At 28.9% G+C, this 27,898-nt stretch overlaps 6 protein-coding genes and 1 long non-coding RNA gene across 13 annotated transcripts; 4 read left to right on the top strand and 3 right to left on the bottom strand.

The window, feature by feature from the left end:
- Window positions 1-3,302: 3,302 nt before the first annotated feature.
- Window positions 3,303-8,022, bottom strand: LOC124947105. Its single transcript, XR_007100312.1, has 2 exons — window positions 7,484-8,022; window positions 3,303-3,490 (listed from the first exon to the last, which is right to left on the bottom strand). It is a non-coding gene; the product is annotated as an uncharacterized LOC124947105 (long non-coding RNA).
- LOC124947099 (sideroflexin-2) lies at window positions 6,296-11,855 on the top strand. 3 transcript variants are annotated; one of them, XM_047488773.1, is made up of 9 exons: window positions 6,296-6,517; window positions 7,603-7,773; window positions 8,447-8,645; window positions 8,728-8,853; window positions 8,943-9,009; window positions 9,713-9,812; window positions 9,906-9,953; window positions 10,078-10,231; window positions 11,084-11,855. In XM_047488773.1, exons 1-8 carry the CDS (start codon window positions 6,363-6,365, stop codon window positions 10,190-10,192), a joined length of 981 nt encoding a protein of 326 aa, XP_047344729.1. In that variant the 5' UTR covers window positions 6,296-6,362; the 3' UTR covers window positions 10,193-10,231; window positions 11,084-11,855. The 3 variants fall into 3 exon arrangements, with proteins under 3 accessions (XP_047344729.1, XP_047344727.1, XP_047344726.1); XM_047488771.1 differs by lacking the exon at window positions 11,084-11,855 and adding an exon at window positions 10,564-10,906; XM_047488770.1 differs by lacking the exon at window positions 11,084-11,855 and having other exon boundaries at window positions 10,078-10,864.
- A 510-nt stretch (window positions 11,856-12,365) lies between these two features.
- LOC124947096 (inhibitor of growth protein 3) lies at window positions 12,366-15,201 on the top strand. Of its 2 annotated transcripts, XM_047488765.1 has the most exons (6): window positions 12,366-12,744; window positions 13,189-13,260; window positions 13,378-13,737; window positions 13,830-14,247; window positions 14,330-14,534; window positions 14,630-15,201. In XM_047488765.1, the coding sequence occupies exons 1-6, from the start codon at window positions 12,717-12,719 to the stop codon at window positions 14,744-14,746; spliced, it is 1,200 nt and encodes a 399-aa protein (XP_047344721.1). In that variant the 5' UTR covers window positions 12,366-12,716; the 3' UTR covers window positions 14,747-15,201. The 2 variants fall into 2 exon arrangements, with proteins under 2 accessions (XP_047344721.1, XP_047344722.1); XM_047488766.1 differs by lacking the exon at window positions 12,366-12,744 and having other exon boundaries at window positions 13,189-13,304.
- Window positions 15,202-16,328: 1,127 nt separating this feature from the next.
- Window positions 16,329-17,575, top strand: LOC124947097. Its single transcript, XM_047488767.1, has 2 exons — window positions 16,329-16,806; window positions 16,929-17,575. The coding sequence occupies exons 1-2, from the start codon at window positions 16,329-16,331 to the stop codon at window positions 17,507-17,509; spliced, it is 1,059 nt and encodes a 352-aa protein (XP_047344723.1). The 3' UTR covers window positions 17,510-17,575.
- LOC124947098 (sideroflexin-2-like) lies at window positions 17,000-19,678 on the top strand. Of its 2 annotated transcripts, XM_047488768.1 has the most exons (7): window positions 17,000-17,089; window positions 18,040-18,323; window positions 18,495-18,665; window positions 18,741-18,951; window positions 19,023-19,315; window positions 19,399-19,446; window positions 19,537-19,678. In XM_047488768.1, exons 2-7 carry the CDS (start codon window positions 18,130-18,132, stop codon window positions 19,646-19,648), a joined length of 1,029 nt encoding a protein of 342 aa, XP_047344724.1. In that variant the 5' UTR covers window positions 17,000-17,089; window positions 18,040-18,129; the 3' UTR covers window positions 19,649-19,678. The 2 variants fall into 2 exon arrangements, with proteins under 2 accessions (XP_047344724.1, XP_047344725.1); XM_047488769.1 differs by lacking the exon at window positions 17,000-17,089 and having other exon boundaries at window positions 18,181-18,323; window positions 18,488-18,665.
- On the bottom strand, window positions 18,747-21,255 carry LOC124947100 (general transcription factor IIH subunit 3). 3 transcript variants are annotated; one of them, XM_047488776.1, is made up of 7 exons: window positions 21,056-21,255; window positions 20,478-20,974; window positions 20,262-20,384; window positions 20,040-20,175; window positions 19,931-19,967; window positions 19,771-19,858; window positions 18,747-19,469 (listed from the first exon to the last, which is right to left on the bottom strand). In XM_047488776.1, the coding sequence occupies exons 1-6, from the start codon at window positions 21,084-21,086 to the stop codon at window positions 19,783-19,785; spliced, it is 900 nt and encodes a 299-aa protein (XP_047344732.1). In that variant the 5' UTR covers window positions 21,087-21,255; the 3' UTR covers window positions 18,747-19,469; window positions 19,771-19,782. The 3 variants fall into 3 exon arrangements, with proteins under 3 accessions (XP_047344732.1, XP_047344731.1, XP_047344730.1); XM_047488775.1 differs by lacking the exon at window positions 18,747-19,469 and adding an exon at window positions 19,501-19,626; XM_047488774.1 differs by lacking the exon at window positions 18,747-19,469 and having other exon boundaries at window positions 19,715-19,858.
- Window positions 21,256-21,487: 232 nt separating this feature from the next.
- LOC124947103 (protein FRA10AC1) lies at window positions 21,488-23,013 on the bottom strand. Its single transcript, XM_047488784.1, has 4 exons — window positions 22,710-23,013; window positions 22,334-22,502; window positions 21,959-22,118; window positions 21,488-21,862 (listed from the first exon to the last, which is right to left on the bottom strand). The coding sequence occupies exons 1-4, from the start codon at window positions 22,814-22,816 to the stop codon at window positions 21,558-21,560; spliced, it is 741 nt and encodes a 246-aa protein (XP_047344740.1). The 5' UTR covers window positions 22,817-23,013; the 3' UTR covers window positions 21,488-21,557.
- Window positions 23,014-27,898: the final 4,885 nt, after the last annotated feature.

Raw genomic sequence — 27,898 nt, 5'->3', positions numbered from 1 at the left:
AAAGAAAAGAAATTAAGACAAAAGAGGAAGAAAAAAAGAAATAAAATAAATGAGAAGGAAAGTGTGAATTTTCGTCGTTGCGAGGGAGCGCTTTCGTGCGAACGTTAAAGTGAAAATCCAGGAGAGTCGCATGACAATGACAACGATGGATGGAAGTAATGTATTGTATGACTGCAAGCGGTTACGCTCGAGGAATCTGTGAATTGTACCGCAAGTGTTACAACAATACTAAAACAAGAGAAAGAAAGAAAGAAAAAAAAAAAGAAAAGAGAAAGTTTTGGCCACACGGATAATATTTAATCATTATAATCCTATAACCCTCGAAAATCCTATCCCTTGTATACTACGAATATTTCAAATATTTTGAATACTTGGGAAAGGTTTCCTTCGAATGCTCGATATTCAATGAAAACGAATATCTAAGCTATGCCAATAATCGAATCGAACTAATACCACGATGACGAGGATGGCAAAGATGATGAATGAAAATGTCCTTCAAATTATACTTTATATGATCGATCTAATTAAATAATAAATTTTAATTTTTAAATAATAAATCTGATGAAATTCGAATTCTAAGCGCACGATTACATTGGAAATGATTTATTAAAGAAAAAAATAAAAAAAGAAAAAAAGAAAAGGAAAAGAAAGGAAGTAATAAGAGAAGAAAAAATTAATAAAATAAAAAGGAAATAGGTACTGGTGTACAAAATTGTCTTTGCACATTGAATATTATATTATTTTTATTATTACTATTATTATTATTATTATCATTATTATTATTATTATTATTATTATTATTATTATTATTATTATTATTATTATTATTATCATCTTCAAAATAGAGTAACTAACAAGATTTGAAATAAAATATACGAAAAAAGTAACACATAATTAATTCCATTTATTGACATAAATAAAATGACGTACTAGATCCCACCACCACCCCGTATGGGCTCGATAGATATAGCTAGTTAATACGTACCTGCGCTCGCAGCATGTGCCAGGATCGTATTAATCGATATGATTACCCCGAGAATTAACAAAATTTACTCGTCGAAGAAAATATATCCGACCGAAAGAGAATTCATGAGTAGTCAAAAATTAATTTTCTTTTTGTTCAAAATTTTCTTCTTCGTCCTATCATACACAATTTTTAAATGGGAACGTGTATTGTCGAAACGACGTATGGATGACGAATCAAAGACTTTAAAGTGGGATTTACTTTCACACGATATATGTGTCTTGCTCTCTCTCTCTCTCTTTTTCTCTCTCTGTTATTCTCTCACTCTTGATACACGATTCATACATGCTATCTAAAAGCATTCTTTTCCTTCGATATATATATATATATATATATATATGATATATATCGATATATATATAGTGGGGACAATCTAAAAGAACGAGACCCTGCTCCCTATACAGAAAAGAATTCTGATTGTAAGATTTGTTCTCTAACGTCAGGGTCGTCTATCAGGAACCAACCAGACACTAACGATCCTAACCTTCAAAAATAATGCTAATTGATGAAAGAAATATATAGATCTATAGTAACGAACATACCGATAAATTAAAATTGATCACATAGTAATGAACATATCGATACATTAAAATTGTTCATACGGTATACTGTTCGAATTTACAACGTTTTTCATACGTAAATAAATAAGACAGTTCTTTCTATGAAAAAAAAAAAAAAAAAAAAGAAAAAAAAAAATTTTTAATTATTTAATACCGATCAATTTAATACTATGGTATCGTCATTATAAGTATTATTTTTTATTTTAATTATTATTGTTATTTTATTGATAAATAAATACTACAAATACCGGCATATTATTTATTGGCCAATCCAATAGAACTTAACATGGTAACGAGTTAATCGATCGATCGTTTCTCTTTCTCTCTCTCTCTCTCTCTCTCTCTCTCTATATATATATATATATATATATATAACTTTGTACGTTACGCATTTTCGAATTTTCATCGTTTAAATCCTCTCGTGTTTTAACTACGTTCGTGGCTTGGCCACTATATCGCTTACACTCATAATTCAACAATCCTTTCGAAAACGAAAAAAAGAAAAAAAAAAAAAACGAAAAATAAACAGAAAAATAAAAAAGTTATCTACCAAAAGTTAGAGAAATTAATACTACTTTTTGGAGATAGTGATGAAACGTGTGTGTATGTGTATATATATATATGTGTGTGTGTGTGTGTGTGTGCCGAGGAGAGACACGTAAAGGAGGTCGAGTTCTACTTTTACGTGCACGCGGGAAAGAACACGATATATATATATATATATACACATCCTACACACATATATATATATATATATATATATATATATTCGTAAATGCCACGGTGACATCATACACGGGACACACCACCGTATGTTTTGCGGTGCACCTAAAAAGATTTCAAACAAAAGCGAACGAGTGTAGGTACGAGTTGAAAACAAAGGAACGACCTTTAATGTATGAGAATGCGGTGGTACGTCGATGAAATTCGTGCGTACTTTTCATATTCTTCTTTTTCGAGACGTGTACGCCTCTCTTCTAAATGTTTTCCTATATGTAGTTTCATTAAAATTTTCTGTTATAATGTATACATATATATATATATATATATATATATATATATATATATATATATATATTAAAAAAAAAAAAGTAAAAAAGAAAAAAATGTAATAATAATAATGAAAATATATAAGACGTTCAAAGAGATACGTATATTTTAATTTTCCATAAAAAAAAAAGAAAAAACCATGATCACGTTGTTTAACATTTAAGTCATACAACGTATTTTATAAATTTTTGATATGACTTTGTTGGCGCGAAAAATTAATTATTAATTCGTATCTGCGATTTTTAATATTTTTACTTCTAATATTATATTATTATAGTGTAATTATAATATAAGAAAATTATAAAATATTATTTGTGTTGATATGACATAATTATAATTATATTTATAATATACAAATATTATATAATTACTCTATAATTAAATAATAATAAATAAAAGTAATAAAAAGAATTAATAAAAGAAAATAAATAAATAAATAAAATAATATATATATGTATATATAACTATAATATAAGAGAGAAAAAAAGTATAATTTTATATTATAAAATCATATTATTGTAACTTTCATCCATACGTTGCATGTATCAATTATATTGTAGATACAATAATAAAATATTTCGTTATAAAGGATTAAATTAATTATTATGAAGATAATTATCAAATAATTTCAAGTTCATATTAAATATTCACCAAGATTTTCCTATCTCTCTCTCTCTCTCTCTCTACCCATCCCCTTCTCTCTTCTGGATTTTCGCGAATGATAGTAATTTTGCAAGTCGATGCATATGGAACACTTGGATAAATGCGTTACACAAATGGATCCTCTACTACGATAGTGTCAATAACATTGCGCAACTCCGAGAAATGCGCGTTCATATCGAGCGTTTTCGGCACCCTAGAGTACAACAAGAATAGGAGTTTCGATTAGGCACACATACTTATCCATGCATCCATCCTATCCATACATACATAAAATGCAATGGTGGAGTTAAGTATTACAATAAAGTAAAAAAAAAAAAAAAACACGAAAAGTACACAGATAACATATATACATTTATACTGTACGAATATTTAAATATATGTTAATAAATGTTCATACATATATATACACGCATATATATGTCATATATGGATGATAATTAATTTTTAAATATAAAAATTTCAATATTTTTATTTGTCATTCTGATCTTGCCATATTTGAATTACAAAAACAAAAGGTTATAACGAGAATGTCTATGCCAACAATAACTTAGCCTTGTTCGAAGAATTTTGTGAATATATATATATATATATATATATATATATATATATATATATATATAGATGTGCATGTATGTTATGTATGTACATATATATGTACACGAATGTATGTGTATATTATATATTTATATATGCATATTGTATATATTTATGGTATGTATTTATTAAATTGGTCAATAAGCAATATATTTTATATCTAAATCAAACAATAATATAACAACAATAAAATAAACAATACTATTATAATAACAATAATATAATATTGGGTTAGACAATAATAAATGGGTTTATATATATGACATATATAATTTTTAATAAAAAATATTGTCTCTCTCTCTCTCTCTCTCTCTCTCTCTCTCTCTCTCTCTCTCTCTCTCTCTTTTCAGATCAATCCAAATAGGTATATATCTATGTAAACCTTATTTTCAAAAATATTGAAAAGTTTCGAAAATTATTATTAAATTTTATCTTGACAATGAATAATTAAGTTTTATCTACATCGATGGATCAACGTTACATGATAAATTCCAAATATGTATTATTAATTAATGGTTAAAGCAGATATAATTTCTTATCTGGAAACTGTTATCTCTATGAATATTACGTAACGCGGTAAGAACTATAATTACGATCTATTCGCACGACTCGTAACTTTCAAAAAGGACAAAAAAAAAAAAAAAGAAAAAAAATAAATAAATTAAACAAAAAATCGAATAATTTCTTGATCGTAATAACGACCAGTTATGTTAGAACTACGATAGAAGAAGAAGAAGAAGAAGACGATAGAAAGGGTGGGGTATAAAGAAGAAAGATGGTGGTGGTGTCAGGTACGTATCAAGTAGCGAGGGCATTATTGGGGTGACGCCAGTTGAGCGCGCTCTCGCGTTGACGTTAGACAGCAGGAGCCACAGAAGCTCCAGGGAGGTGGTACGCGTTCAACGGGTAAGCTCACTCGTGTAGAGATAAAAGAAAAAAAATTTAATATACTCATCCGTTTTATATAATCTCTGACTTATTGCATAATATACGAGTAGTCTTGTGTGTGAACAATTTAACAGTGACCATTAATACATTTTCGCGTAAGATCCACCAATCGTTTTCACGGTTTGGAAAGATATCATTGAAGACCGATGATCACTGTGTCGTTTACCTCCTTGTATAATTCAAAAAAAAAAAGAACAAAAAAAAAAAAAAAAAAAAAAAAGAATGAAAGAGACAAGGATAATAACATTCGTTTAACGTTAATAAAAATCTAATGTTAAATGTGAGCTCGTATTTATCATGACATATCTGTTTTCTCTTTCATGTAAAATAGAATACGATATGATCGATATTTTTCGAGGCTATTATTTCGTTGTCCTCACGTTCTCGTCTCTTCCTCTTCTTCTTCGTCATTGTTGTCGTCATCGTTGTATTAGGGAGTGGACTTTTATAAAAAAAATATTTCAACGGCGTGTATTATACGTGATATCATGCGATTGTATCAATAGAAATTTTGTAAACGTAGCACTGTGCATATATCTATTATTGCTTATTGCCAATAATTTCGTATGGGAAAAATGCCAGGATTCGGCCGATCGAAGTTAGGGCCCGGCTGTCTCGTGACACGATCATGCACGATCGGACACCGAACCTACTCGAGCAATACCGAATGATTCACGTGCTTTAATCGATTGATAAACAATCGATCGAAATTCTTTTTTGATTACCTGTTATTTATATAATTTTATGAATATATATGTATGTATGTATGTGTGTGTGTGTGTGTGTGTGTGTGTGTGTGTGTGTGTGTGTGTGTGTATGTATGGTAATATATACGTGTGTATGAGAAAGAGAGCGCGTGTACATAAAATTTAAATTAGCCTGGGTTTCGTTAAGTTCTTTTTTTTTTTTTTTTTATTTATTTATTTTATTTTATTTTATTTTATTTTTCTTTTCATTTTCTTTATATTTAGAATTTTATAGTTATACCTATCATTCAATTTGATATAATACTAATGCACATTATTTCTCAATATCTTCTGACCTTGCATTTAAATATCTAACGATAACATTTGATGTTTTTCTTTAAAATGATCTCTCGAAAACATGGATTTATATTTCGTTGAAATATGATTGTGACACCATATCCGATTCGTTTAGAATTTTATCGAATATTTTAATTATGTTAATCAAGTGATATTTTCTCGGTGCCTACTGTCTCTCTCTCTCTCTTTTTTTTTTTTTTTTTTTTGAATCAGTCGTATCTTCAATAATATCAAATTAACGTTCGTTCGAAAATGATTAAATATGTGTTTGTACATATGTTCATATTGTTACGAAATATCCATTTAAATTATTTCAATACTCGATCATTTTGTTTTCATTTCTGTTATTAAAATAATTAAAGGAATTTAGACTCCGGCTGAAAGTAGGTTCGTTTTTTATGTGAATTTTTCAGATATAAAAAAAAAAAAAAAAAAAAAAAAAAAAAAAAAAAAAAAAAAAAAAGAACGAGAAAGAGCATAATGACGAACGAGAGATTGGCTTTGGATAAGCCACTTTGGGATCTGAGTACCTTCGCAGGTAGATGGAAACATTTTGCCTGGGTTACGGATTTTCGAACTTGCATCCTTCCTGAACAAGAATTGATTGCCGCTAAGAAATTATGCGAAGATTACAGGCAAGTGGGAGATATGTTCATTTAAAATTCGAACGATTTCTTTTATGTTTTAATAAATAATAATATCGATTGAAGTTTTTTAGAAATGTATGAACATCTATATCTGTTTTATGTATGTATATATAGATACATGTCTTAAACAAATGAATAAATATATAAATATATACATATAAATATACTGTAATATGTAATATTATACACACATATATATATATATATATATATATATATATATATATATATATATGTAATATTACTAGACTACTTTAATAGAGTACTATATAGTATAATATTATTGTACTATAGTAGTCTATTACAATAATATAGTAATACTATAATTTATATATATTACATAGATATATGCATACATACATACATAGATATACATGACACATGTGAGCGCCTGCCCGCGCGCGTGCGTATATGTGTGTGTGTGTATGTGTGTGTAGACTCTTTATTCGTACGCTTTAATGCGATTATCTCGAAAAATCTCGTAACATAATTCTTTGAGAAAAATCATCTATCTTTTACTCCAAGATCAATTTTTATCTTCTGTTTATAATTATAAAGATCGACCTATATATATATATATATATATATATATGTAAATGCATGTACAACGTTTATTATGCTATGCTTGACGTAACTTTGCATTTTTAAAACTAATATAAAAATAAATGAGAAGGACATTTGTCTTCAAGGCCATTGTTAAAAAAAAACATGTGTTTTCGTTAATAAGTACCTTTTTTTTTTTGTTTAATCTCTTTGAACGAGTAAGAAGATATAGTAATCTAATCTTCTTTTCATTTTCAAAATACTCAATGAAGATAAGTCGAGGATTCTTTGGAGGAAAAAAAAAAAAAAAAAAAAAAGAAAAAAATAAACAAATAAATTAAAAAAGAAAAAAAGAAAAAAACAACAACATACAATGAATACGAATCACGAGATTAATTTGTAGTCTCTAACCTTTTCTTTCCTTCTTTTTTTTCTTGTTCTCTCTCTTTTTTTTTTTTTCTTCCCCTCGAAATTGTTCAAATATTTTCGAAGGATCATCGGATTGTCATCATCGTACGATTGTTTTGCAGACTTGGAAATGAGCCAGCTGGTACCACCAGAAAAGAAATCATCTATGCTAAGAAGCTCTACGAGTCGGCCTTTCATCCGGACACTGGCGATCTACAAAATGTCTTTGGTAGAATGTCCTTTCAGGTGCCAGGTGGTATGGCTGTGACCGGTGCCATGCTTCAATTCTACAAGTAAATAACATTGACACTTTATCACTGACACATTTGTTCTATATTATTTCAAATTTTTTTACTTGTTCGTTTATGTCGGAAACGTATTTGGCATTGAACACTTATATACGTATATTTTTGATTTTATTTAGTAATGACATTTTTTGATAGTGCTATAATCAACAATCTTGAAGAAAATTTAATTATCCTTTCAAATTTTTTTTTATATTACATTAAATTAAATCAAAAGATTGAATAGAAAATTATTCCACCCTCAGTCCATCCAAAAAAGAAAAAAAAATAGCGTAAATACGATTATGAAAAATATATTGCGAGTTATCATTTTATCATTTTATAATATTAAATATAAATGATACAAGATTGATATAATTTGAAAAAATAACAACTCGTCTATGAAACGAAACGAATATTATTATACAATTATTCTAAATGGATAAATGATAGAAATTATTCTTTTTTGCTTTTTTTTATTTATAATATTAAAATTAAATAAAAATAAATTTATCACTTTCACTTTCAAAAATAACCATTCATATAGATATAAAACAAAATATAAGTATTATTACAGAATTGTTTGTTTCTTTTCTTCTTCTTCTTTTTTTTTTTTTTTTCAATATATTTTTCTCAATATATTCAAATAATTATTAAAACAATTAAATCATTATTATTACAGAACAACCACAGCAGTAGTTTTTTGGCAATGGGTCAATCAGTCATTTAACGCGCTCGTCAACTATACCAATAGAAATGCAAATAGTCCAGTGACCACAAATCAATTGGGTGCAGCTTATGTTAGTGCTACAGCAGCAGCAATGATAACAGCGATAGGATGTAAATCTTTCTGGGAGAAAAGGGCAAATCCTTTGATGGCAGTTAGTTAATCGAATTAATCATTATCTATTACCAACACATTATATTTAATGATATCGATCAATAATTCGTTAATCATCACAGAGGTATGTGCCGTTCGCTGCGGTAGCTGCTGCTAATTGTGCAAATATACCATTAATGAGACAAAATGAGATACTAAATGGAATCGAAGTTACCGACGAGAATGGCCAAAAGCTTAGTAAATCGAAAGTAAGAAATATTTATATACCTTTCTTTTAATTTTTCTTATATGAAGAATAAAATGGATATTTCTAATCTAAATTTAATTAATCTCGAAGATAGCTGCTGTGAAAGGCATCAGTCAAGTCGTTATCTCGAGAATCATTATGTGTGCACCTGGCATGTGTAAGTATGACTATGAAGAAAAAAATCATTACATGAATAACATATACATTTTATATATATATATATATAAAATATATAAAATATATATATATATATATATGAACCATTCACAAACCAAAGTGATTAATTTTATATTTAGAATTTTTCTGAATTTTAAATGTCAAAGCATCTGATTAATGCATAATTTTTTATATTTAAAATAAATTCTCATAATAATTAAATTTAACACGACTAAATAATAAAAATGTTTTGTTGTCGTTAAATAATAAATAATGTACAATGCATATAACTTTATCGATTGTCTCTATTTTTTGTTTAGTTGATTTAATCAGTTTGACAAATGAACAACTCATATATAGAGGGTATTTCAAAAATACATCTTTACAATCCAAACTTTAAGATAGAACATATTCTATTCACTGTAAGAATGGAAAAAAGTTATATAAACATGGAACTGAAAACTTTTCCAAGTTATAAACATTTTTTATTTAAATCAAGCAACATGCCGTCACATCGACAATCCTAGTGACGTCGATGAAAGGCATGCATTAATTTGAATGGAAATTATTTTTAATAATTTTTATAATGAAATGTTGTAACAATTTTAAATCTTCTTAAAATCTATTATAAATAAAAAAATGTTTATAACTTACGTTATATATATATATATATATAAAATATAATAGAAGATTTATCATTTCAGTGATTCTCCCACCTATAATGGAAAGGTTAGAGAAATACGAATGGATGCAAAGAATTAAAATCTTTCATGCACCAATACAAGTTATGATGGTTGGATGCTTGTAAGTGGTTACCTTTTTACATTTCATTGTAACTTCATTGATAATCCTACGAAATGAAGAAGATATTTGTACGATCACTGACAATTTTTTTAGCTTGACGTTCATGGTACCGACTGCTTGTGCGTTGTTTCCACAAAACTGGTAAGTTTACTTAGATAATAAAAGACAAGCGGAAAAAAAAAAGAAAAAAAAATCCTCGATTGTTATAAAACAAAGAAGTATCATCGTTGATGTGTTTTCGTATCAATATATTGTTTTTTCTCAGTTCAATCGCAGTCAGTACTTTGCAACGATGGGAGCCTGAAAGTTATGAACTTTTATTGAAGAATTGCGAAGGAAAGGATATACCAATGCATTTATATTTCAACAAGGGATTGTAATAAGTTCAAAGGTTTGCTCCAGAGATGAATAACAATTATGTATGTACCATCGTTTGAGTTTCTTATTAGAAACTCGTTAGGATTACGTTTGGTCACATGATTTGAAATTTTGAAATTCACATTGAATTGAAAACGGTGGTAGTGATGATTATGATTATGATTGATAATGATGATTATGATTGATGATGATGATGATGATGTTACTTTTAGATATAACGGTGCTATTTGTTGTACATCGAAACTCCTTTTTTTCTTTTTTCTTTTTTTTTTTTTTTTTATTTATTTACTTTTTTTCTAATCGTCTATACGTTTATATACACGCATCGCATAGATTGATTTACATGTGAAATGTTTCTTCGACGTGTTTTCAGATATTACATATAAATATTCTCGTTAAAAAGCAATCGTCTTGTAGGACGGATCAAGCAATAAACGTTGACAATATGTAAACTGGTGCTTTCTGCTATAGGAAAATATTGTTTTTCTCTTTTATATACTATTAATGCTTAAAAGGAGACAGAGAGAGAGAGAGAGAGAGAGAGAGAAAGAGAGAAACAAACAAAAAATTAAAAAGTTTAGTTAGCAATAAATAAGCGCTCGATCATAATCTTTAGACGATTATCAATAATGTAACATATTTTTTCCTTGGGTTTAATATCTCAGGTAATAATATTTATCTTTTGAGCCATTCATTCGCCAAAGTGTTTAATTCCATGAAACAAAAAGTAAAAAAAATATATATATATATATGTATATTGTATATGTATATTGTATATGTATATGTATATATTGTTTTTTAAAATTTCATATAAAATATATATTCAAATATAACATAAAATTATTATTAATTTAAAAATATTTCATAATTATTAATTTAATTGTATTTTACAGATGTATGATAAAATTAATGTCAATTAGTAAAGAGGAATAAGTCAATTTTTAATTAAATAATAATTGATAATGAAGTGATAGTTAATTATTTATTAATGAACTGTTGTTAATGAAAAAACTTGTGTTATTTAGTGGCACTGATCATTATCATCAAGGAAATTTATTATTTTATATATAAAAATGAAAAACAGCACATATCAATCAATGGCTTTGGTAGTCAAATATAAGAAAATTCTAAAAATGGGATTGGTCGCTTTGGTTTGTGAATGGCTCAATTGTTACTTTATTAATGTATTTCAAATGAGAAAAACCACATCATAGAAGAAGACAGCTAAAGTAAACTAAACCAAGCTAAATTAATTTTAATGTCGTACGAGAAGAAGTTGACTGATGTTTAGATTATCGAATAGAAAACATATGAAGAAAAAAAACATACAAAAAAAAAAAATTATGCTGCCATGTATATTTTAGTAAGAAGTTTCATTGTCAGTAAATATTACAAAAGAAATTGTGTCGACAATGAAATTTTTCTATTGAATTTATTACATCCTTCATTTGTCTTTTATATCTATATATATAGTTATATTTATTTATTTATTATTTTGTTTTTTTTTAAGAATAAATAAACTAAAATGTTTATATTATTCATATGTTAGGCCTCGAGTGTCTAGGTTGTTGATTTTGTTGTGGCATGTATCCAATACGTTCGTGAATTTCAGTTTGTGGAACTTTCCCACTCCAGGAAGGAGGATTAAAGTTTTGTTGTCTCTCAGCTTCCTTCTTTGCTTCGTGTGCCTTCTTCATAACTTCATACTCTTGCAGATCGTCCAATCGCAATTCAATTTTTGTTGGATTTCGTCGGATCATTTTATCAATATGATCGATTTTAAAAGTAATCTGTCAAAACGTGATTACGATTACGTTTGATTTGAAATTTTAATGTAGGATTTCTACACTACCATATTGATTAATGGAATAAAATTATTGGACGTTTTTATCATTAGCCAATGGACATGTTTGTTCGCCGAAATAAAATCAAATGAAACGTCCACGTAATTCACTTGAATATGTCGTAGGAGTATTCTTTTTTTTTTTTCTTCTCTTTTTTATCTATATATTATTTGTCTTATTTAATTCAACAATGTTAAATAAAAAAGATTAAATATTTCATGCAATGTTAAGGACAATTATGATCATATTATTTTGTAAAAAAATTCAAAGAAAAATTTTATTCCAAGTGAATGAGGGTGCTCCGATCACCAAACGAATTTGTCTATATACGGACCTGAGAAGACACATAAGATGGCGGACAATACCGGAACAGAGAACTGGCCAGTATTAATTTGAAATTATGCTGGACCGATTAGGATGCACCGATAATTGATTCCCTTATTTTCCGACCGTATGATATTTTTTTCGTAGGACGTCAGATTTGTATCAGTTCGAAAATTCGTACCGCTTTTGATCGTTAAAAGAATATGCGGGTATACCGAGGCTTCTGACCGCCGTAAACACGCTTCCGATCGAGTGCTACAATTTTCGTTAATTCCTCTACGGCGGCGAGCACTCTCCTATTGTAAATTATTAATTACTATAAATCGGACAGCGGACAGCGTAACGCCGGTACGAGAGGATGCTTTACTTGGAAGATTATGTCGAAAGTACGTAAAAACAAGGCGTGCTCTGCTTTAGCCAGCTTCATGAGAAAAGTTACTAACCTTTCCGAATACACCCTCTCATTGGAAACATTGAAAATTTATTTCATAAATAGATTTTTATTTTGATGTTGTAACTTTCAACGAAACAATCACGAATGATAGTTTAACTTTTCAAGTTATGAACTTTCAACGTGAAATGACAATGTTTCTTGCAGAATGTTTAACAATTTTTAGGTTAAGGAGATATTTGTCAAACGATTAGTATAATAGTTATTCCTTTTAAAAGCTTTTTCAAACATTCTAATAATATTATGAACATTTCTGACAAATCTGCAATCATGTCTTATTATCTATTATACAATTATCCATTTATCGTCGTTTTTAAAACGTGACAATTGCAATGTTATTTTGTTTGGTTATGTTGACCTTATTCATTCATTTTTTCAGTGATTGAGCATCTCCCACAAGAATTAAGGGACCGGTTCACTGAAATGAGAGAAATGGATTTAGGTGTACAAAGTATGTATTCTATACGATGCTCTCATGCCTGTTTATATAAATTTGTATGTATAGAAAAAAATCTTAACGTATGCTCTTAGACTAAGGCTGCTTTATACCATTTTTCATCATTTACAGATTCTATGGATAGTTTAGAGAAAAAAGTTAAGACATTCTTTTCAAATGCCAAAAAAATGAAGCCTAACGAAAAAGAAGCGGAATACGAAGCTATTAGAAGAGAATATTATAAAACTTTAGAAGATGCGGATGAAAAAGTACATTTAGCCAATCAAATGTATGACTTAGTAGACAGATATTTAAGAAGGTTAGATCAAGAATTGCACAAATTTAAAATGGAACTAGAGGCAGATAATAAGGGAATTACAGAAATATTGGAAAAAAGATCTTTGGAGTTAGATCAACCCTCTACGAATAGTAGTCAAAAAGAAAACCATTATAGTTTCACGCCTAGTAGATCGCGAGACAATCATAGCCATTGTAAGTTAGACATAGGTACTACTTACATGTCCGACAACATTTTTACAAATCTTTAACTTTTCGAATATAAAATGATAATTAATATTTCGCAGCTCGATCAGAGAAAAGGAGAGATTCCAATACGTCTTCTACTTCTATAGAGAAACGATTAGCGATAGAAAAAATTCCTCCAAGTCTTCCTGAATCCCGGCCAACATCGACTAATTCCGGACCAATAATAGCACCTACAAGCGTACCATCAACCCCATCCGCTATCGTGAATTCGGTTGGCCCTGTGAGCTATAATCTTGGCCATATAGGTGCTGGTGGTAATGCCATAGCGGCAGCTGCTTCTCAAGCTATAGCTGCAACGCAACAAATGCAACAAGGCAGGCGGACAGCCAGTTTAAAAGCTAGTTACGAGGCCATTAATACCGGTGGCGTTCACGCTGCCGAATTTAGTAGAGAATTAGCTGGAGCAGCTCAGACTGCTATCGCAGCTATTCAAGAAACAACTAAAAAGCATAAAAAGTATGCAACTTTTCATTGTCGTACAATAAAAAGTTATTTTAATTTAATGGTACAGTACCATTAACATGGTGTCATAATATAGGAAAGTAAATGCTGCCATTCCAAGCTCAAGCGTCATCGCTGCCACGGTTCAGCAACCTGTATCACCACCAGTTGTAACGACGACAACGACGACGACTGTCACAGACTCGGATAATCCAGATTGGACGTATGATCCCAATGAACCAAGATATTGTATATGCAATCAAGTATCCTATGGAGATATGGTTGCTTGCGATAATTCAGACGTAAGATACTCATATTATTCATAAATCATTTTTACAATTTCTTTAATACTGATGATTGATCATTATATTTTTTTTTCTTTTTTTTTTTTTCTCAGTGCCCTTTCGAATGGTTCCACTACCCGTGTGTAGGTATTACCGCCCCACCAAAAGGGAAGTGGTACTGTCCTCAATGTACATCTTCTATGAAGAGACGAGGAGGTCGAAAAAATTAATTTCACTATAATTAGTGGATAAACTACAAGAATGGATTGCTACTACTACCTCTTAGGCACTGTTTATCGGGTACCAACTTAGTTAGGAATCAGTTAATTTTCATTTTATATGACTTTTTAAATGCGTTAAAATTTAAGTCATTACCTTATATTCGGGCTTGGTCTTGCATATTAAAGCTTTGAGTTTCTGTTTAGTCAAGCAGAAGGCCGACCAAGAAAAAGAAGTTTAGTGACACATTTGATCTTTCTCGCTGGACTTTTTTTTTTTACTGCGTTTTGTAGGAGAATGGAAGATGTCGAGTGAGGTGATGCGAATAGTAATTAAATTCTCTGTTGAATTCTATTATTAAATTTCCAAACTATCTTACTATTACTATTACTATTATTATTATTATTATCATTATTACTATTATTACTATCACTATTATTATTATCATTATTATTATTACTATTAATATTATTATTATTACTATTATTATTATTATTATTATTATTATTATTATTATTATTATTATTATTATTATTATTATTATTATCATTACTATCATTATAATTATTATCATCATTATTATTATAATTGTCTAAAATAATTTTCCTAACTTTTCGCATCATCCTACACTACGACCACTTTTAGCTAGTTTCTATAAATTCACATTGGAAAATAAAGTTTTTTCCTCTTGACTAAATATACGATCCATGGGACTGATAATAATAATAATAATAATAATAGTAATAATAATAATAATATTAATAATAATAATAATAAAAATAATAATAATAATAATGATTAATAATGATTAATAATAATAATAATAATAATAATAATAATAATAATAATAATAATAATAATAATAATAATTAATAACATTAATTAATAATAATTAATAATAATTAATAATAATAATGATAATAATGATAATAATAACAGGGACACGAAATTAATTTTCTCGAAAATCGACGTATCTACTTTTGCGTTACGTCCTTGACTAAAATTTAATCTGGTTTGACATATAATTATTAGTTTGGACATGCTTAATAAAATGTAAACGATTCGGAAGAATGAATGAATGAATGAATGAATGAATGAATGAATGAATGAATGAATGAATGAATGAAGGAATGAGCGAGACTAATAAAAAATTCTAAGTGTTTTACGCTTTTAAAAGAAAACAAAAATATATATATATATATATATATATATATATATACTTTTATATATATATGTATAAAAGTATATATATATATATATTTCATATAAGATGCAATGATGAGAGAGAGAATAGAGGGGGAAAGAAAGGAAGAAAAAAAAAAAATCATTACTGGGACTACTAATTTCAAAATGAAAAACTGTAGCGACTTCGTGTATAAAATAAAATGAACGATGCAGAAATACTCCAATTTATTATTCGTTATCTGTTTTTCAAATTATTCTCTCCGTTAATTTTTATCCTTTTATCAATTTCTTCATTAGTGATAGAAAATCGTCTTTCTACTTTTTCATTTCATAAGAAGAAACGTTGTTTTGTTTCCCCTCTTAATATTATTTGTTTAGAGACGTGAATATTATTTCTGATCTGTATATATGTTAAAAGAGAGAGTGTCTATTAATTTTTCTTTTTCCTATGTTCTTTTTTCTTTTTTTTTTTTTTTTTTATTATCATATATAAAATTACATCTAAAAAATAAGCTTCCTTTTAAAATTATGCCTATCTGTCAGCGAAAACGTTTTGTACGTCTTGGCGCGAAAAAACCATGTGACCGTTTTCAAACTTCCTATGAACGTTCATATTATTATCAATATCAAAATCCGTGGTCGTTACAAAAACAACAACAATATGATTTACAATTTAAAACTGATTTAAATGCTAAATCAATAAATGTAGTGGCACCTTTCGAGCATTATGTGTCATCTTACAATAAAGATTACAAATTGAAATTTATCGAAGACCGATCTGAAACTTATCGAAAATCGTCAGTAGCGGCGAGACCAACGTTGAGGAATTTATGCGAGAAATTTATCAAAGATCCAGTACGACCATTAACCCATTCAACGACCAGCGGTTAGTCGTGAATCATTTTTGAACGTATTTATCATTGATATTAGCCTAATTTTTTTTGTTTCTTTTTTCTTTCTTTCTTTTTTTTTTTTTTTCTTTTTATATCGGTACAAAAAATATTATAGGGTCGACTTACGTAAGAAGAAAAATTCCATTCGAGTCATTGTCATTATCTCAGACCAATCCTGTGGATGATGCAACTTGTCCAATAGTAAACACAGGCAAACATGAATTTCCTACAATTCCTACGAACGAACTTAGCTTTTATAAACATTTAGATCCATTGGTAAGCACCACTCATATGACACATATTAATTTTACATCAAATGAAAAAAGAAGTAATGTCGTTGAGAAAAATATTGAAAAACGTTCTAAATGTCATCATTTCCTTCCAAAAACTATTCCTACGAAAGGTCCTTTACACTTTCCACGTTGCACTAATAATCCTCCTTTGATTTATCGGAAAAAATTAAACGTAATACCTTATAAAGCATATACGACCACGTACAACGCGCATTATGATTATGTATTAACGAATTTAATACCTTGGCACACTGTCGCAAAATTTCCAACTGTTTTTAAATTGTCCCGGAATGATGTTTATAAGACTCCTTCGATGTATCGTACCGAGCAATGTCACGTGGGCACTGGTTGGCCAATTAGAGCAGCCATAAATCTCGGACCAATTAAATTGAGTCCACGATAGACCGCGCATGCGTAGAATTTCACTAACAATTTTGATTATCACGATACATGCTCTTAGAAAGATCAAAACTTTTATATATATATATATATATATATATATATATATATATATATATATATATTTTTTTTTTTACAATATCTATAAGACAAAATAAATTTTTGTTTTAAATATTGATATTCGCCTTTCTTCAAATTATTTTCTTTTTATACGAAATTTTTATACGAATCTACAATGTATGAAATTGTTAATAAAAATTACACTAATCTGACATTGTCTTCGAATATTAATATCGAGTTTTCGAATTGTTGCGAATTAACCTTTCATATTTTTAAATTGATATATTAAAAGGCAAAAGATATTTTTACACATGAATATAGATTAATGAAAAAAAAAAAAAAAAAAAAAAAAAAAAAAAAAGAGAAAAAAAAACAGAGAGAAATAAATAAATAAATAAATAAATAAGAATGTGGATCGAATAAAATTAATATTATCTCACAATCAAGTCTTTTTAAATGATTTTTTTTTTTAAGTTAAATTTTCGGAAAGGAATTAATATTAATACGATAGATGAGGCACGTACGATATCGCAAATTTTAAGCAACAGAAATTAATTAATTGAAATGTCGGACAAGGATCAAAATTCGAACGATTCGAAAAATCAATTGGACGAACGAATAAACGTTGACGAAGCATTATGGGATCAGAATACTTATATTGGTAGATGGAAACAAATGGCTTTCATTAGCGACTTCCGAACTATTTTTGTGTCGAAAGAGAAATTATATCAAGCTAAAAAACTTTGTAATGATTATGCGTAAGTATGAAAGACGAATAATGACAATGATCATTGATTTGATTTCTTATGAAATACATACATACATATATATATATATATATATTGTATACTTATAATATATTATATATTCTCTGAGATATATGTACTGCATAAAATGTATTATGAGATATAAAGCGAGTTAGATTCTAGGTTGGGAAATGAACCAGAAGATTTGAAAAAAGAAGATATCATTTATGCGAAGAAACTTTACGACAGTTCCTTCCATCCTGATAACAATGAATTGATGAATCTCATTGGTAGAATGTCATTTCAATTTCCTGGTAATGCCATTTTACTCATGGCAATGATGACGTTTTACAAGTAATAAACAAATATTAATTGTAAACATTTATTTCAAATGAGATTTAAGTTCTAATATATTTTATATGTCTTTAGATCTACGGTTGCTCTTCTAGGCTTGCAAGTAATTAATCAAGCATTTACTACTATCGTTAATTATACAAATAGAAGTATAACAACCAATGAGTTAGATGAATCTAAAAATAATATCGTAGCAGAGGAAGCTTTTTTATGTAGCGCTGCGGCTAGCAGCATGGTTGTTTATGGATTAAAACAAATGTTTTATTGCAGAGGACCATTATTCGCAGTTAGTTCAGTGAATTATCATTTATATTTTTCTTTTGCAAGAAAGTCAATGGTATAATTATTTAAATATAGCGACTTATTCCATTGGGAGGATTGACCATTGGAAATATGATTAATTTTGCTGTCATACGACAAAAAGAGATTATAAATGGAATTCCTGTATGGGTCATTCATGAAGAACCTTTCATGAATTCAAAAGTTGCTGCAATTAAAGCAGCTTCTGAATGTTTTTTTACCAGAACATTAACTGTGGCTCCAACAATGATTATGATACCAATTGTGGCAGAATATATAAGAACAACTTGTTTCTATTATCGTCGTCCATGGGCCTTATTACCAATCAAACTGAGCTTATGTCTTGCTTCGTATGTTCTTTTTTTTGTTTTAGAATATTATATTTTATATATAGAATATGCATATGTTTAATTATATTATGCTACACAAATAGCTTGTTAGTGATGATTCCCTCGGCATTGGCATTATATCCAATGTGCAAGTAAGAATGATTTATTTATATTTCTGTAATTATTCATAACAATAAAATATATAATATTTTTTACTTTTGATACTTTTTATGATAATACAGTTGTATGAGACCAGATTTAATGAAGATATTTCCATCGGAATATAATGAATTTACAGAAAAGTTCAAAGAGGAAGTGCAGCCAGATAGAATCTATTATAATAAAGGATTGTAATGTGATATTAAATAATGCATCAATATGTTACTATTGATTATAATAAATTTTTTCAATGCGCGTAAAAAATTTTTAAAAACTGTATTTGTATATTTATAAGAATATAAAAGTTATAATATTACCGTAAAATAATATCAATGTGTGATATCTATATTCTTTTTCTTTTTTTTCATTTTCATTGGTATTGGTCCTGGCATCTTGAATACTGTACTGTAAGAGAATTATAATTAGGAACGAAATTTCTTAGATTATTATCGTATATCATCGCATAAATATACTTACTGGCACGTGGTACAAATTGGACTAAATTTACAGAAAACTGCACATACAAAATATTATTTAATATGTTATCGTAAAATAATATGTACTATATAATTGAAATTTTTCTTACTTGATAAACAAACAGAGCATACATAACCAATGTCTACAAGTTCTTGATGACAAAAGCACGCAGCACGATAATCAACTTCTACCGGTGGTGGTAATACTAATTTTGATCTAACACTAGAATCTGGTAAAAAGACCCACTAAAAAAAAGAATAAAATAATTGTTCTATAATACTGTAGTATTTTGTATTATAAATTTTAACATTAATTAAAAATTAAAACATACTAATAAATACTGCAACAATCCATTCAACTGTGGTACTTTCAAATAATTTCCTCCAGTTATATCACAGCCTTGTTGTAGCAATGTTAATTCTTGATCCAAGCTACATACATCCAGTATAACATTCTGAATAATCATAATAAGATGCAATTATTAATAATAATTTTTGTCAAATTATTATTAATACTTGTGGAAATAAAGTATATACAAAATACAAACCATCTTTTGTGCAGTAAAAAATATATTCATATAATTCATATATTGCATAGTAGAGTCATTACTAGCGGTGATCACAAGTATTCTTGAATAAAATTTCTCATCTCCCTCTTTATCCTGAGATATTCTTGAAATATAACATAATGCCATGGAAAGTGCTCCAGAAATAAGACTTTCACCATTCAATGAAGCATCTAACGGTATTTGATTTACAAACAGTTGTATCTGTTGTCTGACAGTACGTTCTACCTCTGTAAATTTTTCATATTGTCCATCGATTTGACGTATATCATTGGTTTTCTCAGAAGGATATAAAAACGTTGCTCCATGTCCATGACAAGCCATTACTGCTAATTGATTGTTTGACGCTTGCATTAAGTGTGCATTGGCAAATACAATTGTTGAATCTAAACATTGTGTCAATATTTTGGTTTCTTCTTTAACAATTCTCTGCAATGGATTAACATCTAATACGACAATTAATAAATTCTTTTCTTTATCTGTAAAATAAACGATCATTCGTTTATAACCTCTACGCATAAACAATAATAAACAAAATTATCTAATCGTTCTATTCTCACCAATTTTTTCACTGGTTTTTTCACCGGACATATTTTGATACTATTATTTATTTATATTTAAAAATTATTTTTCAAAAACGTAATAATATTTCACGTATTTCTATCCATATCTCTTAGCTTGATTCTAACGTATATAAATCGCCAAATCAGATTGGAGAATGCAGAAGCATAATACCAAATATTTGATAACCTTAACCTTAAAAATATAATATAAGATTATATACTATGAAGAGAGAATTCGGAAGATAATTTTGTGAATAACTTTTATTTTTTAATAATTACTATATTACAATATCTAGAAAGGTTAGAATTATTAATATATTTTATAGACTATGGATACAATTTTACTTAATTACAAAATTAAAATATATGCTTAAATGAGATATTAATATTACAAAAAAGTCTATTTTTAAGCAATTATTATTATTATTATTAATATCATTATTAATGTTAAAATATTAATTGTTACAATCAATATTTTTTTTTTTTTTTTTTTTTTTTTTTACATGAACAAATCAGCCAGATATTCTTCAAATTCTTCTTCTCTTGATCGCTCCATTGATTCTACAGGTTTTTCTTTCCAAATATTAGATTTCGATTCTTCATCAACAGTATTGTCAATATTTTCAGGGATTGACGGATTTTCATTTTCATTGACTCTTGTATTATCAGATGTGTCATCAGATGTACTTGGTTTTTCAATATTGGATCCAGAATGGGATCCTAGACGTTTCAATGATTTTCTTCTTTTTACTTCACGCTTTTGCGACCGATAATTCAACTTTACTGAACATTCTGGGCACAAACCTTTTTACGCAAAATAAAATTATATTAAATTACACGACAATGTATTAATACATTACAAGTATATAATTACTTATAATTTAATCGCTTTTAACTTACGCAGTTTTACTAAAGCATTTTTTTTTTCTCCATGCTCGACATAACCAAAATTAACTTCCCAAGAACGAAGATCCTCTTTTATAGCGCATTTTTTATTGCCACATTCAAATTGTCCTTTGCCTACAATTACTTCCTTCTCCGTTCTCCATCTTAGTGCAACCTTAATGAATTAAAGCCAAAGTGATAGGAGCACATTTTTTTTCTTTTTTCTTTTTTCTTTTTTTTTTTTTTTTTTTCTTTGGTTTTTACAATAAATAAGAAATACATTTTCATATATTTTTTTCTTATAATAAAGAGATAACAAAGTTTTCTTTTTTTTTTCTTTTTTTTTTTTATACTATAAGACAAAGTATTAACAATAAAAATAACGCTTACCTTGTTGTATTTATAATAGATCAAGTCACAAATGCAATATTCCTTAAACAATTTATCATAGTATTTTTTGGCCAAACGAGCTTCCCATGTATTTGGTTGATCGTCATCCTCATCCCACAGAAATTTATGATTTTCTTTGATAACATCAAAATCTCTCTTATCTCGGGACCTCGAAACACAGGCCGAAACGTCAAGAGCTGCTCGTATTAAGGTTTATAAAGTTATGATCTCTTTTTTCATAATTATATACCGATAATACTCCTAATTTTTTTTCATAATTATATATCGAAATAATACCTAACGTGTATTATTAAGAGGCATTATGTTTATACGAACAATTAATATCAAGGTGACATTTCTAAGAACATATACATACGTGTCTCGTTTTAAAGATGCTACAGTTTCTCCTTTTAATAACAGGTAATCATTTATAAGTTTTTTATGTCTGTCGTAAGCAGATAAATAAGCATAAGCTGGGAACATGTTTGTTAAAAAAATTGTGCATACACAGATACATATATATATACATATACATAAAATCAACTTTGTCAATTTTACATCTTTTCAATTATTTCAATGATAATATATCACAACAACGAAAAAGAACTTTGTGTTACTATTATACCGTTAACAACCATAGATAGTTAAGATCACACATTAAGTATATAATAGATATAACGACGAATATGAATTTTTTATTATGATGTCGCTTATAGAGAATTCCTTTTGATATCTAACGTTATCGATAAATTAACGACGATAGATATGAAAAAGAAGCGGATATTAGAGGAAAAATAATTCAAGATAATTCGAAAGTATTATTGACAGTATGTCGATAATGTAGAAAACTGTTGTTAATGAATAGAAAACTGTTGAGTAATGTAGAAATCTACATTATCATTGTACGATAATATGCGTTGACATGAAATCATATATTACATAGAATTGATTCGATGATCGTTGCTATCGTACGAACTTTTCTTTTTTCTTTTTTTTTTCTTTTTTTTTTCTTCTTTTTTTTTTTTTTTTGAATTTATCATAAAAAAATGAAATATACAAAGCTCTTAATAATAAATGAGAACTAATAACTTGAATGACGTTGGTAGCGATGCTGGGCGTGATAAGTAGTCATCTCATATGACTGGTTTCATGTTACGTCTGGACTGACTCGACACTATACATCGGGTGACAATTATTAACGTTAAATACAACATATATATATATATATATATATATATATATATATATATATATATATATATTTGCCATAATTAATTTTATATCTGCCATAATTAATTGTTTATATATGTATATATATTTGTCATAATTAATTTTATATTAGAATGAGATAATCTTTATTTAAGATGAAAGGTTTCATAAAGTCAATGTATCTCATTGTTCAAGAAAATATACAAAAGATCGATATAAATCGATATAAATTATAGCGACGAGAAAATTAATTAATTTTTTTTTTTTAAATAATTCATTAAGAACTTTAAGTATCGATTAATAATAATTCGAAGAAAATCATAAGTACAAAATGGATCACCCGTTGTATGATTCGATCGACGCACACCTTGATACCGATACACGTTTATGGTATGAGCATCTTCCTTGTGCTAGTAGCGAGTTCGATGCAACGTAAAGTAACAAAGTGTAAACCACCATTATTATTAGTCAGACGTGTAATAGGAAGCTGGATCTGGAGTTTGAGAAAATAGTGAAACACAATGAGCCTTGTTCGTTCGGGACGTAGATAAGGAACAATGAATGGTTTGATCGTTTTTTGCGATGACGTTAATATCGGTACCTTGAGGAAAAATTTAAAAGGAGAGAAAGAAAGTGAGAGAGACAGAGAGGTAAAGAGGCAGAGAGAAAGTATGTGTGTGTGTGTGAGAGAGAGAGAGAGAGAGAGAGAAATGGATGAAGAAGAAAGTAGAAAATTAAAAAGAGAAAAGAAAAAAATATTCGAAGTCAGTGTTCGCGTTAAAAGACAAAAAAAAAAAAAGAAAAGAAAAATAAAAGAACAAAATTTACCATTACGAAAAGGAAGAAATCGACTTTACGGATTTGACTTTAAAATGCACGTCCGGAAAATTTGCGCCTAATGCGAATTCCCCCTATCACCCTATCGCCCCTTCCCCCGGCTCCTACCCCCCTCCCCTTCCCCCAACAACCAATCGTTCTCCTCGTCTTTCCTCTCCGACTTCTTTATTTTTTTTCTTTTTTATCTTCGTTCGTTCAATATTCATATAATTCTAAGAGAACATGAAATAGAGACTTGATCGCGCAGAATGCAAAAATTCCGTATTAAATTTCACGAGAAATTGAAGAAAGTAAAGAATGCCTTGTCGGGGTTGAAGCAGCGAAATAATGCGAGAAGAGACACTCTGTTGCGCGATAGTCTGCGGGAGGAGGTGGCGACGGTGGATGGAAGAAACGAAGGAGGAGGAGGAAGAAGAAGAAGAAGAAGAAGAAGAAGAAGAAGCAGAAGAAGAAGAAGAAGAAGAAGCAGAAGAAGAAGAAGAAAAGGAGGAGAAGGAGGAGGAGAATGAGGAGGTGGAGGTGGAGAAGGGGAGAGCGACATTCCAGAAGGCGGCGGCGGTGGCGGCGGCGGCGGTGGCGGCGGTTGTTCTCGTGGGAAACCAAAGAGAGAGAGAGGAGAAGAGAAAAGAAGAAGAGAAAGAGAGAGAGAGAGAGAGAGAGAGAGAGAGAGAGAGAGATCTCGTCTCGAGAGGAGGAGAGGTTGCGGGCTTTAAGGCATCGTTCTCATCTCCCGACGTGCGACAAGAGCAGCGAGTTTTCTGTCTGTCTCTCTCACTCTCTCTCACTCTCTCTCACTCTCTCTCTCTCTCTCTCTCTCTCTCTCTCTCTCGATTTCTTTTTCACTCTTTTCTCGAGCGAGAGAGAGAGAGAGAGAGAGAGAGAGAGAGAGTGAGAGAGAAAGAGAGAGAGAGACTCGCCGAATTTATGAATTAGCGAGGGGTGTCGGCGTGCCGGCCATTCCGAAGGATTCAGGATATGCCCGAGAGGTTCTCGCGCAGGATGGAAACCTTATGATCGACGTCTTGAAAGAAAAATTTGAAATCATCGGACGTATGACGAATGAACGCAAATGAAATTGGAACGTTCGAACTTCTCCCTTTCCCTCCCCTCCCCCTACCCCCGTTCGTTTCTATTAAGATCTATCGATTAACGATAAAATCGATTAAAATATATCCGTTGTCGCAAGAAAATTCTAATTAGTTATATAATTTTTTTTTTAAAACTTTTTCTTTGCAAACTCTCCTTCTCTCTTTTCCTCTGTCTGTCTGTCTGTCTGTCTTTCTTATTAAACGATATTTTGTAGGTTGTCGTTAATTACATAGATAATTTATAATTACGATTACAAGAATCCTTTTTTTCTTTTTGTTGTCAGGGCATACGGACGAACAAAGTTTGAATTTTTTTCTTTTCTTTTCTTTTCTTTCCTTTTTTTCTTTTTTCTTCTTCTTCTTCTTCTTCTTCTTATTATTATTATTTTTTTTTATTTCTCTTCTATCTAATTGCAAATGTCTATGAAAGTCGATCGTGTTAATTACGACAGGAAATTTATAATGACAAGGCTCGAATTTATTACGAACGAAATCGTCGTACATAAGTTTTCAAACGCAAGCCGGTCCCGTCGACGGATAACGTCACGATGATGCATCGGATCGGACGTAACTGGACACCAATGTATCGGTATCGATGACTTAGGATACGTTTATGTTAGAGCTCCGATAAACGATAACAGTCGTGGCGATGAGAGCGAAGCGTAGAAATACATTCTATTGTTTTATAATGTTAATTGTTCATATTGAAGCAACGATTAGAGAGAAAGAGAGAGAGAGAGAGAGAGAGAGGGGCAGCTAAGTTTACTAAATGACAAATATTATTTTTTATTCTTTATTATCGTCGTTCTCATCATCGTAACATACATAACATCAATGGACATAGATAAATTAATAAGCTAAATATTTATTAGATTCATCTTTATGGGATCAGAAAAATCCATATCACTGTAATAAATTTGTTTCTTTTTTTGATAAATTACGATATGAGTAATTACGATAAATAAAATACGATATGAGTAAATAGTCATTGAATTAAATCTACGTTTTCTTCAGAATCGCACATGTTTATGATATCTTTAAACAATTGCAAATATATTATCACAACTCTAAAAAAAGAAAAAAGACAAAAAAAAGAAAATAAATCTTCGACAACGTGAAGTAAAAATTAATTTTGTCAAAATGAAATTAAGAATGAAGATTAACGAAATACATCAACAATGCGTGAATATAAAATTAAATTATATATAATACAAAGGATTATTAAAAAACAAAAAAAAAAAAAAGAAAAAAAAACAATTGTTACAAGATTAATAAATTTATATTGTATCTTTTTTAACTTTGTTTATTTAGAGAAAAGGGAATAAGAATAGGATGATAAGAATATCGAAAAATCGTGAAACGCGTGCGGATTCGAAGCGTCCTCGTTCCTTACGATATCCTTATCTGTCTCTCTCTCTCTCTCTCTCTCTCTCTCTCTCTCTCTCTTTCTGTTCTCTTCTTTCTTTCTTTCTTTTTCTTCGTCCCTTTAACTCGAGCCTCGAGGACGGCTCTCACGATGGTATACGGCGGCAATAAAGTGCCTCATTATTATTATTACCCTCGTAAGTCACGGCGAGCCTCTGGAAGCGCGTTGGTAATTACGCGATAATCGTGCGCCGACGTTGTCATCGACAATGACGTATATTCGTCCTTGCCTTACGCTTGTACATTTGTATGTATACATGTGTAATGCATATATATATATATATATATATATGTACATATACATATATGTATATATATATATTTATATCATGTCCGATATCTCAATGTTTTCACGTTGTTTGAAAAATATAATATATTGTTCTTTTGTCCTTCATTGTTTACATCGATGAACTTCAAATCAAACACTTTCGTCCGATAAAATTAGATTTTATTGATATTTCGTACTCTTATTATCATTGAGATAATTTTAATCCTTGTTTTAACCTGGAAAGATATTCGATCGGTTAACGTTAATCCATGATATTAATTTCAATTGAAAATAAAATGGATTACGACGGAAGAAAAGAAAATTTTGATAAATTAATGAATCGTAAAATGAAATATTGTGACGTATAATTTCCTTTTTCTTTTCTTTCTTTATTACTTTTCTTTTTATCTTCTTTCCCGTTTTCTTTTGTTTAATTGCACGAACGAAATCTTTGTCGATGAATTGATTAGTTTCTTTTCGATTAATCTTGATCAGCGATCTAAATCGATATAATGTAAATAAGTTCAAATTTATTAAACCGTCCATGTCATTTTGACGAAAAAGAAAAAAAGAAAAGAAAAGAAAAGAAAAGTAAAAAGAAGAAAGAGAAAAAAGAAAATAAGTATTACTTTTAATATTCATATCACAATTATTATTTTATATATAATACATACGTTTATGTATTTATTACGAATTGTTTTTGGATGAGAATTAAAAAATTATATTCGACGAATGTGC

The sequence above is a fragment of the Vespa velutina genome, chromosome 2, assembly GCF_912470025.1.
Source record: "Vespa velutina chromosome 2, iVesVel2.1, whole genome shotgun sequence".
Lineage (NCBI taxonomy): Eukaryota > Metazoa > Arthropoda > Insecta > Hymenoptera > Vespidae > Vespa > Vespa velutina.
Note: the sequence above shows the minus strand (reverse complement) of the source record. Positions and strands in the feature narration are given on the sequence as shown.

What these genes read in the sequence shown, in the direction of transcription:
- LOC124947099 (XM_047488773.1), top strand. Translation starts at nt 6,363, where the DNA reads ATGACGAACGAGAGATTGGCTTTGGATAAGCCACTTTGGGATCTGAGT. An exon ending in AAATTATGCGAAGATTACAG is followed by an intron (nt 6,518 to 7,602) that starts GCAAGTGGGAGA and finishes ATTGTTTTGCAG; the next exon opens with ACTTGGAAATGAGCCAGCTG. An exon ending in GTTATGATGGTTGGATGCTT is followed by an intron (nt 9,813 to 9,905) that starts GTAAGTGGTTAC and finishes CAATTTTTTTAG; the next exon opens with CTTGACGTTCATGGTACCGA.
- LOC124947097 (XM_047488767.1), top strand. Translation starts at nt 16,329, where the DNA reads ATGTTAAAAGAGAGAGTGTCTATTAATTTTTCTTTTTCCTATGTTCTT. An exon ending in AACCCATTCAACGACCAGCG is followed by an intron (nt 16,807 to 16,928) that starts GTTAGTCGTGAA and finishes AAAATATTATAG; the next exon opens with GGTCGACTTACGTAAGAAGA.
- LOC124947098 (XM_047488768.1), top strand. Translation starts at nt 18,130, where the DNA reads ATGTCGGACAAGGATCAAAATTCGAACGATTCGAAAAATCAATTGGAC. An exon ending in CTGAGCTTATGTCTTGCTTC is followed by an intron (nt 19,316 to 19,398) that starts GTATGTTCTTTT and finishes CTACACAAATAG; the next exon opens with CTTGTTAGTGATGATTCCCT. An exon ending in GCATTATATCCAATGTGCAA is followed by an intron (nt 19,447 to 19,536) that starts GTAAGAATGATT and finishes ATGATAATACAG; the next exon opens with TTGTATGAGACCAGATTTAA.
- LOC124947100 (XM_047488776.1), bottom strand. Translation starts at nt 21,086, where the DNA reads ATGTCCGGTGAAAAAACCAGTGAAAAAATTG. An exon ending in GATTGTTGCAGTATTTATTA is followed by an intron (nt 20,176 to 20,261) that starts GTATGTTTTAAT and finishes TCTTTTTTTTAG; the next exon opens with TGGGTCTTTTTACCAGATTC. An exon ending in ATGCTCTGTTTGTTTATCAA is followed by an intron (nt 19,968 to 20,039) that starts GTAAGAAAAATT and finishes TTGTATGTGCAG; the next exon opens with TTTTCTGTAAATTTAGTCCA.
- LOC124947103 (XM_047488784.1), bottom strand. Translation starts at nt 22,816, where the DNA reads ATGTTCCCAGCTTATGCTTATTTATCTGCTTACGACAGACATAAAAAA. An exon ending in GCATCTTTAAAACGAGACAC is followed by an intron (nt 22,503 to 22,709) that starts GTATGTATATGT and finishes CTGTGTTTCGAG; the next exon opens with GTCCCGAGATAAGAGAGATT. An exon ending in AAATGCTTTAGTAAAACTGC is followed by an intron (nt 21,863 to 21,958) that starts GTAAGTTAAAAG and finishes TTGCGTAAAAAG; the next exon opens with GTTTGTGCCCAGAATGTTCA.
- LOC124947096 (XM_047488765.1), top strand. Translation starts at nt 12,717, where the DNA reads ATGCTTTACTTGGAAGATTATGTCGAAA. An exon ending in CTTGGAAGATTATGTCGAAA is followed by an intron (nt 12,745 to 13,188) that starts GTACGTAAAAAC and finishes TCATTTTTTCAG; the next exon opens with TGATTGAGCATCTCCCACAA. An exon ending in ACAACTAAAAAGCATAAAAA is followed by an intron (nt 14,248 to 14,329) that starts GTATGCAACTTT and finishes GTCATAATATAG; the next exon opens with GAAAGTAAATGCTGCCATTC.